The sequence below is a fragment of the Corvus cornix genome, chromosome 4 (assembly GCF_000738735.6).
Source record: "Corvus cornix cornix isolate S_Up_H32 chromosome 4, ASM73873v5, whole genome shotgun sequence".
Classification (NCBI taxonomy): Eukaryota; Metazoa; Chordata; class Aves; order Passeriformes; family Corvidae; genus Corvus; species Corvus cornix.
Window position 1 is genome coordinate 26,359,489 of NC_046334.1, and position 19,315 is coordinate 26,378,803.

General features: G+C 40.2%; 1 protein-coding gene across 2 annotated transcripts in view; it reads left to right on the plus strand.

Annotated features, from left to right (window-relative positions):
• The first annotated feature begins 602 nt into the window (after positions 1-602).
• Positions 603-19,315, plus strand: part of GATB (glutamyl-tRNA amidotransferase subunit B) — a 42,892-nt gene continuing 24,179 nt past the window's right edge. Inside the window, exons 1-3 of one of the 2 annotated variants that reach the window (XM_039551523.1) lie at positions 603-809; positions 2,724-2,874; positions 17,204-17,317. In XM_039551523.1, the coding sequence (XP_039407457.1) occupies positions 622-809; positions 2,724-2,874; positions 17,204-17,317 (453 nt within the window). In that variant the 5' untranslated portion in view covers positions 603-621. The remainder of the gene's footprint in view (positions 810-2,723; positions 2,875-17,203; positions 17,318-19,315) is intronic. The other variant, XM_039551524.1, reaches the window with a different exon arrangement.

The following is a 19,315-nucleotide window of genomic DNA, read 5'->3' on the forward strand; positions in this document are numbered from 1 at the left end:
GCTTCTCTTGGCGGTCGCTGACATAGCGCAAGGATGACATAAGCAGCAGCTCTTGTTCATTCCCATTTAAGCTCCACAGGCCTGGGGCTTGGGATAGAAGGTCGCCAATTCTATCATTTGTGCAATGTAGCTGCGTAAACATTAAAGATGTTTGCGTGTGCCCTGGACAAGACTCTTTATTACCACACACCATCCCCAGGCCTTGCTGAGACTTAACCTGGCTGCTCTACGTATGAGAAGTTAAGCTCCAATACCTCAGCCGCGTGGGACAGCATCATTTGATGCCCAAGGCTTGCAAAGGGCCGCCAATAAAACAGCAGCTGGTTTTATGTCAGCGTGAGCCCAGAAGAAAACCACATACAACCCATTTTGGGGGCCTGAACCACCTAAGGCGTTTTAAACAACAGCCAAAAGCAATCCTAGCTCCTCGCCCCCGCATTCCCGGGATAGTCAGGGGACCGGCGGACCCAGTTCCCGCCGGCGGGGCGGGGCGGGGGCGGTGCCACCGCGAGCGGCCTGACGGGAGTTGTAGTCCGCCCGCAGAGCCCGCGCTCCGCGCAGCCATCCCGGACTTCATTTCCCAGGGGGTGCTGCGGGCGCCTGGCAGCCGCCGGCAGGGCAATGGCGGCCGTGGCGGCGCGGGGGTGCGCAGGGGTCTGGCGCCGGGCGTGGCAGCGCGGCACGGGGAGGCCGGGGGCCGGGCATGGTCCTTCCCCCCGCGGGCAGAGGGCTGTCGCCTGTAACGCGAAAGGCGGGGAGGTGCCGGCGGGGAAGAGCGGGTACGGTGCCGGAACGGCGCGGGTAGAAGGGTCGGTGGAGCTGATTCTGTCGTGGGGCGTCCCGCCGTCGGGGCGGAGCCGCGGGGCCGGCTCTGGGGCCCCGGGCTTGGGCACGGGAGCGGCGGTGACGGCAGCGGGGTCCGGTGTAAATTCCGGGTTCTGAGCGGTGTAAGGCATGCACAGCTTACTGGCAGCGCCTGCTCAGCACGCGTTTATCTCGCACCTTCCCCAAAGCGCACACGGTAATTGCTGCGGCAGTGGGGCCGTGACCCCCTGACACGCTTGGCTGCGATAAGAGCGTGCAGCTCACGAGGCCTGAGCGTTCACGTGTGCCGAAGATGGACAGCGAGGGCCGCACCAGCTTTCATGAGCGTGTTTTCAAGGGTTATTCTAGTCCAAAAGAGGCTTTTTCTTCCAGTGGAGTATTGTGAGATTTGGGCAGTGTGCCTGAAACAGCATTTTATTTCGGCTGCAACTGAAAGTCAAGACCTGAACAAGTTCTGTTCTCTGGTGTGCTGGGAGTTTCTCTCTACACAACTGATTACTTCAAGAAAGTTGCGCAGGGAAGTAGCTGCTGATTCTTTAGAGACACAGATAAACACAGTCCTTGAACAAACACGGCGAGAAGTTCCAGGTGCCTCATCAGTGTTGTTAGGAGGATTGAAGGACTGACTGGCGCATGTACCTTTTTCTCTGAGTGTAAGCCAAGGCACCGATTCAGCAAAGCACCTGGTGTAATTTTTAATACCATGTTATGACAGAAAGGCATTTCTGAAGAATGCAGGAAACAATAGAATAAATTTGCCTCTAAAATGTAAAAGAAAGCCCACATTATTTCTTAAAACTTGAGGCATCTGTATGATTAGTTGAAAATACCAAAGAATAATACTATTTCAGTAAAAGAAAAATTACTAGCTTCTTTAAACATCTGAACCTAAATCTTTTACGATAATATTCTTCTTCCTAAAGCATCAATATAAGTGGCATCCGCATCACTAGTTTGCTGTTAGTAGGGATGTCCTCCGCTGTTGGAGGGCCGATGGAGAACTAAAACCTTGGCAATGGAGAAAGTTCACCTTTGGAAGGAACACTGTACTTGATATATTTGTTTGATGTTTTTCCACAGCTTGCTATCTCCTATAGCTATCTGGGTACTCATACTGCTGAAGGATTCTGCCATAGAAATGTGATTCCATCAATGAAATATTATTTGTGCCACTTCATTTGTTCAAGGCCAGATAATTACTTACAGAAACTGTCAAGCAAGTCATACTTTAAAGATGACCTTTTTCTCTTGTCCATATAAAGGTTATGGATGTGAGAATTGCAATTACTTTTTAGATGATATGGAGAAGCTTTATTCTGCGGAATACATTCAGAGAACATTAGCTCTCTAGTTGAAATTATGATTTCTCTATTACCAGATTACTAATGTTTATGCTAATATTCTACTAATGCTGCTCTGGAGAGCCACCTTTCCCAGCATGCAAGTGTCTATCTGACAAAGAATACATAATTTATTATGCCACCTGTCTGTTGGAGATTTTTCAAACTACCTGAGAAGTAATTCATATTTATGATGATTTGGGGATTTTCACGAGGCAGCAAATTAGGGTTCATCCAGCATGCAAGTGTGCCTCATTAATTTCTCAGAGATTTCTCGTGTAAGGAAAAGTTAAAAGTTTCAAATCATTAAATTTTTTTATGACGTTCTTTTTTGCGTACAACACTGCCATATAGTCCCTGTAGCCTCTGTTCTCCAGTATCGCAGCACAACCTTTTCCATTACAGTGTAGGTGCATTTGCAACATTGTTTACAATGTCTTTACAATCACAATTTAATTTTTGTTAATAAACTAAGCATTCTTAATTCTGTTTCTGGCTGTTCATGGTTTTTAATGTCATCTATATTTAAATTGTTTCCCCCTTCTCTTTCCTTTTCAGCCTTGCTCCGTGGATACCAGTTGTGGGTCTGGAAATTCATGCACAGATCAGTTCCAAATCAAAACTCTTCTCTGGTTCCCAAGTCCAGTTTGCAGCACCTCCCAACTCTTTGGTATCTTTCTTTGATGCTTCTTTACCAGGAACTTTACCAGTAAGTTAAGCTACAATTTCATTTATATCAGGATTAATGTCAGGCGACTTTGTGTATGTTTCTAATATTTTATTCTTCTTAGGATTTGACAATAGTCATACATATGACTACTTTTCCTTACCGTTCTGATTTCTGTTTGTTTCATAACATGAGATGCCTAGTACTGTTTCTTTTCAATTTCCTCACTCCCTAGTTATTGCCTCAGATACTTTATATCCCCTGCAAAGGAAAAAAATCAGGAGTGTCTCTTCAACATAGTGAATGGATTGTGGTATTTCTTTGAGGCCAGAGTGGGTGTGTTTGGTTAGTATGCCACACAGGAAATTCCTTAAATATGAGAGATGCTTAAAGCCCAGTGAGAGAAGAACATCTTTGATTTCTGAGTGGCCATTTGATGTTATTTTGCCATATGTTTGTTTATGTAGCTGTCATTTGCCATTTGGAATGTCTCACTGTGGAGTTACTTTGCTTCCTGAGTAGAAAGTCTCCAATTTAGGAAAGTGTCAACCATTCCTATTTCCAGAGCAATGAAATTATTAAAAAAAAAGTAATCTGTGTGAAACACTGTGGATTAATAGGTCAGAATAACTAGCTAGCACTTAGCAATAAGGTTTATTAGTGAAAACATAATAAGTGTTTGAATTCACAGCTTAATTATAACTGTGATGGCTATGACAGTACTGCTGTAAAATTCTCTGAGAATCTAACAAGTTTAACATAAAAATAAAAATTAAAAAAAATTATAACATAAGCTCTTACAATACAGTGAAAATAAATATTGAATAGGCTTAGCATTGCCACATGCAACAAGTGTGCAGAGACTGTAGTGGGGTCCAATTATTTAATGCAGAAGTGTTTCACTGACTGTATTCATTAAAGTGCAGGTTTGAATTCCAGTTACAGAAATGTATTTTTAAATCTAGTTGAAACTTTTCATCACCATAAAACAGCCTCAGATAATCTTCTAAAATTGAGAACTAACTTGTGGCTGGATTTCTAGGGTCTTGATGTATGTCATTATCATTAAAAAGAGAAATTTTTTAATTACTATTTTATTTTTATTTCTGTGTTTGCAAAGGTACTGAAAACTAAGGAAGTGAAGTTTAGATGCTAATAAAATTGGGATTTCACTCTGGTTGCAGCGGCAATTCAGAGCTGAGTTTCAGATCTGACTATATGGAAATTCTGAAAACTTCATGGACATAATGGGAATCTTATGCAATCATTTGGTTTTAGACGAGTCTAGCTAGACTGAAAGACAGAAAATTAGTTCCTTTCATTTGGGAGCAGGGCTAGGTTAGGTAGTCACAAAATCCAAACAGTTGAAGATTCTGGTTTTAGACCTTCTACTTAATCTTCTGTTAATGCACAGAAATTCTCTTGAATTGTCTACTGCTTATATTCAGTCAAGTAGAAAAGCTGTTCTTGAGTGAACAAAAATGAGTATTTATGAGGAATTTTTCTGTATGTTACTATTTATCAAGGGTGCAGTGTGTGTGTGTGTGTGTGTGTCTTTTCTCTTTATTAATGAGGCTTTAAAACAAGGCTTGGTATGACCTTTGTGAGAAGACCTCAGTACATGTGGGCTTTGATGGAGAATATAACTGCACCTGAGAAGAAAAAATCCAGAATCGTTAGGTTAATTTTAAGTAGCAATGCTATGTTAGGTTCTACCAGCTGCTTTTATCTATACAAAGAGAAGAAAGATTTTTCTTACTGTAGTAGTGGTGAAAATAGAGTTGAAAGTGGATGTTACAAAATACATGTTTGTGCATGTTAGAATGTGACGCAAAATCCAGTCAGTAGTCATAGCTTTACTTTCCCATTGTACTTGCTGCACAGGAATTAATGTGAGAGACCAGCATTTGTTCTGGAATCAGTTGGACTTGTTTTCTGTATGTAAGTTTGTACATGGCAATAGTATCTGAAGCAGAATTGGATTTTGGTAAATTTTGAAAGATGGAAGGTCATTTTTGAAAATTGGAAATATTTGTAGAATAAACCCAAACAAAAAAAAAAAAGCCATTTTAACAAGTATTTGGTTATTGCCTGATAAGACTACTTAGAAGGTAAATATTCGGCCTTTCCTTTGGATGCCGTTTTGTTGAGAAATGAAAAAAATAGCAGCAAAGTTTTTATACAATAGTTGTGCTGTCTCTAGAAGAGAAAGACTGCTGTTTTAAACTGAGAACTATAGGGACAGTTTTCAGTGTCACAGGGATTTAAATTTACTGTGTGACTACGAGGTGGTTGTGATAGAGAGCCATGCTAGTATTTGTTCCTTCACAATGGGACCAGAAATGATGGTGCTAAAGGGAGCTTTTCAGGTTGCTGTGCATTTCTGGGTCACCAGTAAGTGTTGGTGTGAGCCTTTGCTGTGCTCTGCACAGGAGAGGTGAAGCTAGAAGAATGTGTTTAAGCCCTCCATCTTTCCTCTTTATATTTGCTTCTTGTAAGGTTAATACAGCTTATTTTATGCTTCTGCTGCAAGTAGGCCTTGGGAGGGTCATCACAGTGGAAGTGGCATAGCCATTTCACTGTGTTGTTCTCATAAAGTGCCTCTGAGAGACAGCTACAGGTGAGAAGAGCTATGCAGGTGCCCTTCTATTTGGCATGAGATGGAAAAAAATTATTATAGAGTAATAGAATTATGAGATGGTTTGAGTGCATGGGACCTTAAAGAGCATCTGGTTCCAGCCCCGCTACCATGGGCACACCTTCCACTAGACCAGGTTGCTTACAGCTCCATCCAGCCTGGCCTTGAACACTTCCAGGGATGGGGTACACATAGCTTCTCTGGGCAGCCTGTGCCAGTGCCTCACCACCCTCACAGTCAAGAATTTCTTTGTAACATCTAATCTAAACCTGACGTGTGTCAATTTAAAACCATGTCCTATCATTCCAGGTCCTTGTAAAATGTCCCTGTGGCTCTCTTGTAGGCCCTGTTTAGGTACTGGAAAATGCTGTAAGGTCTCTCCAGAGCTTTCTCAATGCTGAACAACCCCAACTCTCTCAGCCTGTCTTCATAGAAGAGGTGTTCCAGCCTTCTGGTCGTCTTCATGGCCCTCCTTGGACCCTCTCCAATAGGTGTCCCTCTTATGTTGGGCATCCCAGAGCTGGATGCAGCACATGAGGTGGGAACTCACAAGAGTGGAGTAGAGGGGCAGAATCATCTCCCTTGACCTGCTGCCCATGGGGCTTTGGATGTAGCCCAGAACACAATTGGCTTTCTGGATTACAAGTGTGCTTTCCTGGCTCATGCTGAGCATCTTCTCAACCAACACCCCCAAGTCCTTCTCCTTGGGGCTGTTCTCAATCCATTCTCTGCCCAGCCTATATTGGTGCATGGGATTGCCCTGATTCAGGTGCAGGACTTCACACTTGACCTTGTTGAACTTCATGAGGTTTGCACACGCCCACCTCTCAGGCCTGTCCAGATCGCTCTGGATGGCATTCCTGCCCTCCAGCATATTGACCACACCACACAGCTTGTTGTCATCAGTGGACTTGCTGAGAATGCACCTGATCCCACTGTCCCTGTCACTGACAAAGATATCAAACAGCTCCAGTCCCAGTAGCAACCCCTGAACACCACTCGTCACTGGTCTCCACCTGGACATTGAACTGTTAACCACAGCTCTTTTAGTGCCACCATCCAGCCAATTCCTTGTCCACTGAGTTGTCCATCTGCCAAATCCATGTCTCTCCAGTTTAGAGACAGTGATGTCTTGTGGGACAGTGTCAAATGCTTTCTTTGCACAAGTCTGAGTGCAAAAAACAATGTCAGTTGCTCTTCTTATCCACCAACTCTATAACCCTTTTGTAGAAGGCCACCAAATTCATCAGGTGTGATTTGCCTTTGTGAAGTTTTTTGGCTGTCAGTAACCACCTAATTATTTTACATGTGTCTTGGCATAGTTTTCTTCTGCTCCATAATCTCGCCAGGCACTAAAATAAGATGGGCCAGCTGAGACTGACTGATGTGTCAAACCTTTGATTAATAAAGGGGGTTTGGAAATAGCAGGACTGCATGGCACATCCCATGCTAATCGGCACACTTTTTGTGCACTGTGGTGATGAAGCCCCTCACCACCAGATGTGATAGCATCTTACTCAAATTACTACAGCGCTCTCCTTTCTTTGGGACTGCATCTGACTAGATACATTTCATTTTATGTAATGCAATTTGCAAAAGCCTGGGGCTTTTACCTTCTGAATGGACTTGGCAATGATCTTGGCTTGGTATCTTCAGAAGACCTATTATAAAGGAAGTATTACTCTATACATGGTAGCAAATAGTGCATTATACCTGCAGACTGGACTAAAATTCTTCTGAGGATCCATAAAGGTGGTTGCCGTCCCAATCTAATTTAGCCTCTGAAAATTCTGAGAGGCTTTATAAAGGTTTTTAAAGCTAAAACTATGCTCACAGAAAAAGAATCCATGATTATCTATTTTCATGATGGAGGTGGCTGACTAAAAGTTAATTATAGCTCAGCCACAGAAATAAGATAGTAGATCTAGCAGCTAAAGGCTGAAACCTTTTTGTCGGTGCTTAGTCTTTGTCGCACATTTTACGTTTGTCTCCTGCATGAGTGAAGTGAAACCGTGATCCTCTTGTAGGCAGTCGTTTGTAGGCAAGTATATAAAGAAATAATCTAGGATTTACATAACCAAGGTTTAAATTAATAAGATTTGAATATTAGCCCTACAGTCTTAAATATTTTGAACTTTTTGATATCTTCTCATGCATTTGAATTTCATTCTCCTTGTAGTGTGAACAGCATCTGTTTTATCTTTTTTTTACAACAGACTTTTCAGAAACACTTGGTAATGATCAAGCTCTTTTTCCAATGAAGAAAAGTTGAATACCTTCTGACCTCAGAAGAAACAGAGTAAGAGCTGTAGAATGTCATGTGAGATGCATGGTTTTATCTGAACAAATAATTTTCTCCTTTTCCATCTGTAAACAGTATAGAGGGGCATGTTTTAGTTCTGCTTTATCTTCTCTCACTTGTATAGTGACAGTTGGGCAACCAGATCACTCCTTTTCATGGGAGAGTGCAATGCTAGAGCAGCTTTAGCCCTTGTCTCTTCTGGCAGTGCAGCTCTGGCACCTTCAGCTCCAAGCTCGGGCTTGTCCGGAGCTAGCAGATGCCGGCGCAGCACTGCGCAGTCGCTGACAGCGTGTCTGTCAGGCTGTTGCCTTGCAGTGCTGGGCTGCCCAGGCATGTGACAGGGCTAATACCAGTTTGGGATTAGAGAGGGTGTTTCCATCTGTTCTTGGCAGTGGCAGGTACCCAGTGTTCTTCTAGATGTTTTGGGTGATGGATTATCAGACTTAAATAACATCTACAGTTCATCAGAATATACAGGATTTATCTGATGCGTTTTCTTTCAAAGGCTCTGAGAGGTTTGTGTGAGATTTTGGTGGATCTGTCTGTCAGCTATTCGTACTGGAACAGAGACAGCATTTGAGACCAGAATTTATACTTTACAGCTTGAAACTAGATTTTTTTGATATCCTGTGCCTGTTAAATCTGGAGATTGCAACAGCTGCTTTACCAACTTGTGATTTCAGTTTTGTTTTGACATTCCTGCCGGCATGCATGTGAATTTACTCCCTTCTTGTACTACTTTGTTTTGAAAAAAAGCCTGCTTCTCAGCTTGACTTTTGATAACTACAGTTTTAATTGCATGCACATTTCATGGGGAACTGAACAATCTTCTGATCATTGTATGGATGTTTTTTTAGCTTCCATTACATAATTTTTCTTCTTTTCTTTGAAACCATATGATGGCTAGGTTTTGTATCCATGAGCTCTCCTAAAATCAGTGGCAATGCCTGATGAAAGAATTGAGTTCATGCTTGTTTTAAACCATCTGCCTATGTCTAGGTTCACTTAAACTCCTCATTACTTATTTCACTAAAACTGTAGTAATTGTACTTAGGAGAAAAAAGACTTTTTTTTTTTTTTTTAGAATTTGATGGTACCTTTCTGTTGCAGTCCTTTCTTTCCTGATAATATTTGGGTTTGTGACATGCATTGTATGGTCAGTGCTTAAGAGTCTTTTCTTGCTCACATAGTCCCAGCTTGCTGGGCTTGCAGTCCAGAAAGCTTCTATAAAGAAAATCTCACATAATTTAGAAAAAGAGTAGAGGAGTGAATTAGGCTTTTAAACCATTGCTCCCTGAGGACGCCATTGTGGTTCATAGACCCTTAAATGTCCAAGTTCATGGTGAATTAAAGCCTGCCTACAGAATTTCAAACTATTAATCAGTTCAAAGCTGTTGTACTGGTCAGAAGAGGCCTTTGAAAGATGAGTGATGCTGGCTTTGGGTGACTTTCAGGACTGGGTTATGGTACAGGTTGTTTCTCATTCTATTTCTTTGCATTCCATAGGATCATTCACAGGCCTGGGGTTACCTGTGGAACCAAACTCCTTCATTGGGGTCTGAGAAATGTAATAGTTCCTCCATTACTGCAGTTGCTTAGGTTGACTTTATGTCATACTTAGGCCATTTCTTCTGGAAAAGTCTCTGCTCTTGTGTATTGAAGTATTTGGTGACATTTGTTGCTCCTCTCTCAAACTTTGAAGGAGTCCCTCGTAACATTTTCTCTCAGTTTTTGTTATGTCTCATATATGTGTGGGTATTTCTGACACTCATTCTGGGTGTTTTAATCTTTTTGTCAATGTTAACAATTCAGGTAGGGCTGTCTCCTTAGCACCTCAGTAACTGTTGAGCTCTCTTTTCTTGTTGGCTTTATTGTTCATCCTTAACAAGTCCCTCTGGCTGATGCAAACTTGCCAGTTAGAATGACACTGAGTTGATTAAACATCTTGTTATCACCTATTTCAGTAGATCCTTCAATGTATCAATGATGTTGTCTATGTGTTTTCTCTTTCCTCATTTTGTGTTGTTTCTTTTTAATCACTTCACCTTTTGCTTTGCACAGGTATTTTTCTACTTCTTAGTGGGGGAGCAGGAATTGATAGTATCTTGTTTCCTTTCTTTCACACAGTCCTGTTACTGCAGTTATTGTGCCATCTTTGACTCTTTTGGACTGCACAACCACTACATGACATGTTGGTGTCCCCCCTTTCTGAATTCAGGTGGAAATTGCTGCTGAAATGCACATTAGCTTTTTGCAGTAGCTTTTCTGAGTGGGCTGGGAATTTCTTTAAGTTGGACCTGAGAGGAGATTTATTGTTGCAAATTTCTATTACCTCTGTTATCAGTCACTATAGGTGCTCTGCTATCCTTAAGTGTTTGATTTGATTTAGTTTTCTCACAGTATGTAGACAGTCTGGTTCCAGGTGCCTCCATTTGAGGAAATCCAAGGTGGTGTGTTGTATATATGTGTATGTAAGCAGTGCTCTCTAAAGCAAAAGTTTCATTGTTCTACCAATTTCTTAGCATTTTAACTTTGCAAATGGAGATCTTGCTACCATTCTTCTTCTTAACAATTGTTTTTTTGAAGAGTTTTTCTTTAAAAGGTGTTTAGTGAAGCATTGTCCAACAGTAATGACCAATAATTTTCGACTGGATCTTTGTTCTCTTCATGGTTAGCTGTCTGGTGTGTAATGTTGCATAACTGTCAGGTTTATGTATTTTGTTTGAAACTTATCTTGGTGCAGTTAGGCTGTAATTGGTTACTGGGGTAAAATTAATTTCTTTGTGGTCTCTCTGATTATCAGTCACCTTGTCACCTTAAATATGACTGATTCTGAGAGGATTATGTAAACTTCTGCAAGTGATGGTTATTAGTTACATAAGCAGATTTTGCCACAAGGACCATTGTTTTCTCTACAGAAATGCTGGTTTTGCCACTTGCTGCCAAGTTCAGCTAAATTTCCCTCAAAAAAGTTTTAGGCTTGTAGAGGGTTTTTATGAATGTATTAGCAAGCATATGAAGAGGAAATTATCAATTTAGTCTCCCTGCTGATCTCAGCTTTATTTGGGCTTCTGCTCTTCAGATACTTGTGACACTTTATACTCATTTTGGGATGTTTGGTGAAATGAGAAGATGGGGGAGTCACAGGGGAGAGAGTTTTGGGGGTCAATGCTTAGGTAAAACAAACTAGGGATATTATTTAAAGGAAATTAGTCTCTGTTGGTTCTGCTGTTCCAGAACAACTTTGTTAAAAGCGAATCATTTCAGTTTGCTCTCTTATAATTTCTCTCAAATAATTTCCTAATAGCTCTTTGCAAGACTTGTTGCATTATGTCACCTAATGTTTTCCTGATTTAGTATCATCTTTTATCTATGTGTAAAAGACCACTTCTGGTTTACTCCCAATTTGTGTATTTTGCTCTCTTAAGAGATCTGAGTCAGGATCTCTTTCTGCAGGGAAAAGATGTCTGAGGAACAAATAACCATGTTTTGGGAGACAGCAGCTGGAGAAAAAAGGAATGAGGGAGTTGGAGCAAATGGCTGAGTGTTTAGTGTGTGTTTAGTGGGGGCTCTCATATACACAAAGATTGCAAGAAGGAGTAGATGGCAGATAGCCAAGACTTAGAAATAATAGAAAATGACAGTAAATGGGTATCAAAGGTCAGAATTTGTTACAACTCAGAAAACCACAGAGCTGGCTTTCACCAAGGCTACAAGCAAAGGACCATCTGCAAGGAGAAACAGGGCGGGGGTTGGTTTACAAACTATTTTGTCCTAAATGCTCTGAAGTGTCTCCATTTAAGAAATCAAACAATCTATGTTATGTTGAAGAGGGCAGATGATATTCATGTTGAAAAGCCTTTTTTTTCTGGAACTCAGTGTAAGAAGAAAGGTCTGAGACAATTCTCCTCAAACCTCTTGTGCCTTTGGATTTGATCATAGTCTGTAACTTAAGTTTTAGCCGTTGCTCAGTCTCCTGCCTCCAGCAGCAATCAAATGTTATCACTGGATCTTCCTGTACTAAACGTGCCCTGGATCAGAGAGTATTAGCAGTGATTTAAATTTCAGCTGGCATAAGAGAGGGAGCATCCTTATGACAGGTCAAAAAACACCATGTGGCAGATGCAGAAGACTGATGTCAACGAGGAGAGCATGGATTTTAGAGGGGTACTGGACTTCTTTATGGGAACACCACACAAGCACAGCCTTTGCTTATGGATATCACAAACCACTGTATCACCGTTGTATTGTCCTGTCTTCCCTGTGGGCTCTCCTGTTTGGAACTGGTTCTGCAGGGTGGAACTTCATTTGGTTTTAGATACTGCTGATGGGATCAGAGATATGATCTGGATTGGCTGCTTCCCAGAAAACAGATTTATTCTGTGGTTTGCCCACACAGCAGTCTGAATGCATTTTTCCTTCTGCGTTTCTTTTAGCAACTCCTGTTGGGCTGAGAAACCTTAAAGTCTGTCATTATTGAAATATCTTTGCATCTGGTATTACCTTCTGTTTTTCTTGCTCCTAGGGGTCAGCATTTCTCCCTACTGCTGCTGCATTTTTCTCATAATCACTGACACTGGAAGATGCTTCCTCCATCCTAAGCCTTGTGATACAAGCTTTCAGGCTAGCTCTTCAGCTTTGAGAAAGTGTGCCCTCTTACTGTTTTGAGTACACCTCAAGTAGTGTGCTTGGGAGCTGGGTACTTCTTGATGTCACAACTGCCTGGTTTTAAGATATGACTGGAATCAATGCGTGCTGCATCACCGTAAGCCAGCTTTGCCATTAGACAAGGTTAGCAGTAATATGTTTTGTATAGTAATGTATAGCTTTGGTCCCAGACTGTGGAAAGGTAAAGTTACAAAGTGCATTAGGTATGTTTAATGGCCCTCATCGCCTTTGCTGTTTCAGCTTCTGAGTTGCCATTTTGTTCTCTTAAGCTGGAATCTCTTTTGATAAAGCTAAGATCTCAATTTAAAATGTCTGGTGCTTCTTCCCCTTCTGTCTTGTCCCTTTCCTTAGGGATAAGAACATAATGCTCATACTGGGGCAGCAAACATGCCGTGAAGTAGATGCTGGACTAAGTGCACAGGACACTAAACTGAGGCTTTTAAAATTTTCCCTGAAATTTGAGACCTAAGTTTTGGAACAGAGGTTCTTTGAATACCCAAGAAATGACAGGACTTAGGTTGTCTTGTTTTTTAAATTTTTACTGTATTCTTCGGGGGATGGAGTCTGGTTGTAACCTATTGAAATAAATGGCTCATTTGGGAATGGTCAGCTCTTGATGTATTGTATGTACATTGTGTACATGCATAGCTACAGTTGGTCCCTTCTCTGTGTGTGGGAGGATGCCAAGGCAGAATGCTGCAGAGCAGTAAGTACTCATCTACCGTGTCAGACTGAACAGCCACAATTACACTGGGACTAAATACGTATAAGGGTATTTTATTTTGAAGTTTAACTTATGATTGCACTTCAAAGAACCATATATTGCAGCAATTTGGTACTTTTAACACAGCTAGAATAGTAAGACTGAGTATATATCCATTAGTAGAAGCAAATAAAAATCAGAGTGAGATGAAATAGGAGTACTTGAAAATGTAGTGTCTGGTCTACAGAGAGCTGGCTGAGTACCTTGTACTACTTCCTTCTTTCAGATATTATTTTGAATGAAAAGGAGCTAAAATTAAATGTTTCTTAGATAAACAGTCCTGCAGTTAATCTGATTAATGCTGATTTTTTCATGATTGTAAGTAGGACTGAAAGTCTTAAGATAGCCAATGAATATTAAATCTACTTTATTGAAATGCGTGACCTAGAATCAAAAACGTTAAAAATTTCTGGGGAATTATTTTGATTTTACTGGTTTTAGTACAAGGAATATTTTCTTCTGTAAGATAGGCTTCCTGGGTACAAGTGTTATTGCAGAGATTACTGGTTTTTTGTAAAAGGTAGAAAAAATAAACTTTTTCCAGGAGAGTTATCTAGATGTTTCTTCTTTTTTTCTCCCCAATTATCCTATATAATACTCATTAGCAAAACATACCTACCCTCTTTAAAATGTAAACATGGTAATTTACTAAATATAGAAGCCTATACCTTTACTTAAAAGGGTGCCAAGTTTCTTTAATATATTAATATAAGGAGTAAACCTGTTGTTAAAGAAAAAGCTGTTAGAAAATTGCTTTTGGTGGGAATTTGTGCCATTAAAGGTACTGTATATAGTTTTGTATAGCTATTGAATATTGTATTTGAAACTAAGGTCTTGACTAAACTGAACTTGCAAATAAAGATAAATTTTTTAAAGCAGTCTTTCCACTTGTGGACTAGATGTGAAGAATAGACAAGTAGCAGAAAAAGAGAGATCTTGGCTGGACTGTTATTTCATTCCTTTAGTGCTCAGTTACCATGGTGCTGTAGCAGGAGACCGTAGCTACAAGGGAAATGGTGCTGGTGTTGTGATGCCATTGTTAAGGTTTTTCATGAGTTTCCAATACAAACAACTTATATTTCCTTTTGTAACAGCTCTCTAGGATTTTCTTTAAATACTAGGAGGGATGCTTCCAATTTAGAAGACCAGAAACATTGAAGAAGTCTTTATAGACTACTGTATTTTGTCCATAGCTACTGCAGGAACTACACAGCTTGCTTTCAAGGCCAGCACTTTGCTAACACACCAGACAGGCAGCTTGTCAGTTCAAGCCAGTAATTTAAATCTTTGGTGCTAGTCAAAGCTGTCAACTTAATAACAGCTTCCTGCATAAACAAGCTGGAGGACTTACTCTAGGTCATTAGTATGGGAAGTTTCACATACTGAATTGATGTTTATCACTGCAGATTATTTGAAAAGCAAGGCTTGTTTGAAGGAAAGGTAGTAGTTTGCTTAAACAATTCTGCTTTGTGTTTACAACCTTGGTCATGGGAATGGGTAGTAAAAGTCACTTCAGAAATGAAGCAGTATTAGATAAGTTTTGATTTTTGAAGAAGAAGAGGGTCATCTGGTTGGTTTTGGGTTGTTTTTTTTTAAAGGCACACAGGGCAGAGAAAGCAGATTGGCATGGTAGCCATCTGAGTATGCCATAGCAGGAAAGATCTGCTTTGCAAGGCCTTCTCTCCCCACTGAGATTGGTGAAGGAATAGCACGGGAAGTTGAATGAGTAATGGTGCATATACAACAATTTGGCTACTATGATCCAGTACACTGGGGATACATACACATCAGAGTCATCTAAATGCTTAGTAATACTACATAAAAAATAATCAATACTTCATGTTTTTATGCCAGTTTTTCCCCAGAGCCACCAAAATGTTTCATCAGCAGTCGAGCAAAAGGTTCTCTCTGGTATAAGTAGTATATACATGGGGATTATTTTTTTTCACCTCAAAACAGTGTTATCCCTTAGGACAATGAGTAAGATACACACTACCCTGTTTGAAGTAAAAATTGAAGGGCAATGAAGTGCTATGAAGCTTTCACTGGTTGTGACCCAGGAGCTGGGTTTTGTCTTGTTCACTGGTTGCTGTCAGTCACAGCCCCTGCACCATCAGGAATTGTAGCAGGATACTGGTTCACTGCTTTGAAGCAGTGGTGTTTTGAGTCCACCAGTCCTTATGGAGGCTTAATGGGTTTCTGGTGGCCAGTTTGTAAAGGACTGACTGGCATGGTCCTCACTAATTTGTAAAGCTGAACAGGATTATGCCATAAGGCTTTAGTAGGAGGAAATTTGCCTGCATATTTAGAAATAGGATGATATTTTAAACATTGAACAGTTTGACTAGCACTGTTACAGAATTCCTTAAACAGTAAAAAAAAAAGTGTCTGTACTGTCTGGAGGCATTTAATTATTGAAAACAGAAGCATCTACTATATAATGAATTGCAGTTATGCTACTAAAATAAATTAATATTTTGTAGTTACCAATTTTCTTTAGATTAGAGTCAGGACTAATTGTATTCGTTTTTCTGTGAATCAGTATTTCAAAGGGAGATTGTTCTTCCTTTTTTTTTGTCTAGAATTTGCTTTATGTATCTCTTAAATTTTTTAATAAGTAAAATATGCCTGAACAGATGATGTGTTCTAGTTAGCCATATATAGCTACACTAAAGATCTGAAAGTTCCCTTGTTAAATGTCTTAAATATTTAATTTCTTTTCTGTATAAGCAATTTTTAAGTTTTGGTTACATGAAGAGTTGCCCATATCCTCTCTTACTATTTTGATTTTTAAAAACTAAATGAGTAAAATATTCGTTTTCTGGCTGAAGATGTGGGATGATGGGAAATGTACAGCTGCTTAATATGTTTTCAGAAATCAGGCTGGAGAATATAAAAAGTAAATAGTGTCAGAAACATGGAAGAAAACATTATTTAAGCCTTTTATGTTCTGGTCAATGCAGATGAAGTCATGTACATTCTTTTACATAATGTGCTCCTTTAATGGTCCTTCTGGAAATAGACTTCTTGGCAGCTGTACAGTGCAGAACAAGATGGATAAAGTTCTGTTCCTGTTTCAAAATGCTGTAAGTGTGAGCATGTCAGAATTGTACTAAGACAAATTCAGTCTTTTTTCCTTTTCAGTTTCATCCATTTGATGTTCGTTAAACGAACTGTTAAATTAATGAGAGCACATCTGAAAAAAACCATCATTTGTCAGGACTTTTTGGAGTGAAATTTTCTTTCTCCTCTGGATCCTGACCCTTCTGGGGAGATGGAAGGGTGTAGTGTGGAGAGTGATGGGTCCATGGTGAAGAATTGCATTTAACTCCTTTATTTCTTTGTGAAGGCCTTTCTGGGTCTTCAGACCACATGGCATTCTGCAAAAACCTTAATCACATGGGTTTCTTGGGTACTGGAAACGTGTATACTTGTAGCCATGGGATCAATTGCTGTCTTTTGGGTTCTGTTTTAGCAAAGATGTAAGTGTGCATCATTTCATCCTGGTTAAGCAAAGTATTAAAATCTGTGGTATGTGTAGACACTCCTAAATTCACTGTGGCTCTGTGGTTACAGGTGTTCTGAAGTGTTCTACTGTAACAGCACTGCAGTCCCTAATGCAAATCCCCGGTGCTTCAAATTCCCAGTATGAGCTGACAGCTGGTTACAAGTCAGTTATCATGTGCTGTGATTTGTCTCTTGTACCCTCAAAGATTCAAAAGCACTGAAGTTTTGCAAAAGTAGCAAGCCAGAACAGTGCACACCTCCATATGTGGTATGACAAAATGACTGAATAGCTTGTTTTTTCATCTTAAAGCTTTGCAGATTTATAGCTACCACAACTTTAATGATGAATAAGAGCTACCCACGCAAAGAAAGAGATCTAATGGTGACTGAAGACAAGAGAAATTGAATATATGCTCCTTATAAGGCAGTGTGTGGGAGACACATTTGTAACATACTGAGTATCTGAGCAAAACCATGTGTCATGTTTCCTTAGGTTCTCAACAGGAGATGTGTAGAAGCAGCAGTGATGACAGGCCTGGCACTCAACTGCAGCATAAACAAGAAGTCCTTGTTTGACAGAAAACACTACTTCTATGCAGATCTGCCTGTAAGTATGCAGTATGGCTGGTCCCTCCTGGGCTGTAGGAAGGACAAGTCTGGAGTACGGATGGCAGCAGGGGAGGAGTGAAGAGATGCTTTTTCTGTTTTCAGTCAGTGCTCTGCTCACCCCAACAGGATGCTGCACTGTGCCCTGATGGAATAGGCAGCTGTACCCTGGTGCTTGCTGATTGAATATGATTGCTCTGATTGCTGACTCCTTGCTTAGCTGCACAATTCCAGTAGCCTAATGTAATTGAATTGGGAGCTGGAGCTGCTTTGTCCCTTAAGTTGTCCATGCCTGGTGTTTTGTACCAATCGTCTGTTAGGGTAAAAGCAGTCTGGTAATAGTCCTTCATTTAAAGTGAATGTATAACAAACACAGGTTCCAGTGGAATAAACACAGTAGTGGCTTCTTTGTGTGTGCTTAGGGACCTAAAAATATTTAATTTCCCTTCAAAACTTTCTCAGTCATAGTTCTAATAAATGAAAAAACCAAAACAACTGAGAAATCGAGTCTTTGCAGTATGGTTTGTCGGTGGATTTCATATTGGGTAGAAGGTGCCACTGAAGTCAAATGCATTTTGCTGCACTTGATATGGATGTTGAAATACTGAAATAATTTAAGAACATGACTTCTGTCCTTGCAACAGGATGCAGCAGTGTTTGAGCCTCTTTTTCTTTCTAATGACATTAAACGCTTCTAATTTTTAACTTATTTTTGCATCAGCTTATTTGTACTGAATGTTTCACTTTAACACTAATCTGTCAAAGGGAGGAAGCTATTTTTGGTTTCTGTGGTTTTGGGGGTGAAGATCTGATGACATTACAATAAAAGTATGTGGGTTTATTTTATCTGGGAAAGATCAGGCATGTTAGCTTATCCTCTCTGTGGGTGAGGAGTCTCAGACATCCAGAGAAGCAGAGTGGGAGACCTCTCAGATCCCAGATGAATCTGTAGAGGTGCTGTATTATTAACCAAATCACTTTCTTTCCCACTCTTGTTCAGACACTGAAAGTATTTTGAAGTTACACAAAACATTTTCAAATACAATTGCTCCCACCTTAGAATTATATTATAGTTGTCCACTGGAGACCTGGATCTCAGAAGAGATTTCTGGTTTATTTTCTTCTAGGTTGGGAACTTGTGGCTCTTCTGTGAAGTTGCTATAATTTTGATTTGGTTTCTGGGGATAGCTTTGCAAATATTTGTAAGCCATTAAGAGGCCCTTTTATTGGGAGCTCTGTAGTGACCTGCTGGGAATGTGAAAAACAAACTTAGGAGTTTGAATTGTCAGTACTTTTTCTTAAACTTGTAGAACTATCTTAAAGCCCATTTCAAGACCTGAAGGGAAAAAGGTGAAATAGCAGGAAATAAACATGATTTTCGAAATTCCTTTTCTTGAAGAAACATCAAAAACATCACAGACTTGTTTGCAAATTACCTTTAGTGCTTACTTTACTAAATTGAAATCACTCTCATATTCTTGTGATGTCTGCTGCTATCAGTCTGCTGCATAGCAGCTATATGGATGAATGTTGTCATGGGAAAGAATCCACATCTGTGTGTCTGGGAGAACAGTTGAGGTGGAAGAAACTGTGGGACTCTGCAGACATGAGTTACAGGATCCTCTGGTCACATAAGCATGGAAATTTGGTCAGGGAAATGCTGACACATTTTATTAGCTTGAAACATGTAATTCTGGCTTTTTACTGACTGACTTCTGCAGTTTAAACACTGACAATAAACTGCCTGACCTGCGTTTCATAGTGAACAGTCTAGTGAGGAACCCTGTAATAAGATGCAGAGTTTAGGCTAATGAGCTGAATAGAACAGATAAATCCAGCTCTTAGGGTCATTTGACAATGGGATTATTGTTACTCTTGAAAATGGGGCTTTGGATGGGAAATGGGATTCATATTATTTATTGTCACTCAATATTTCAGGCTTTAAAAAAATCATTTTAATGCTAAGTTTTAGGAGATGAGAAGAGCTGTGTTATTAGCA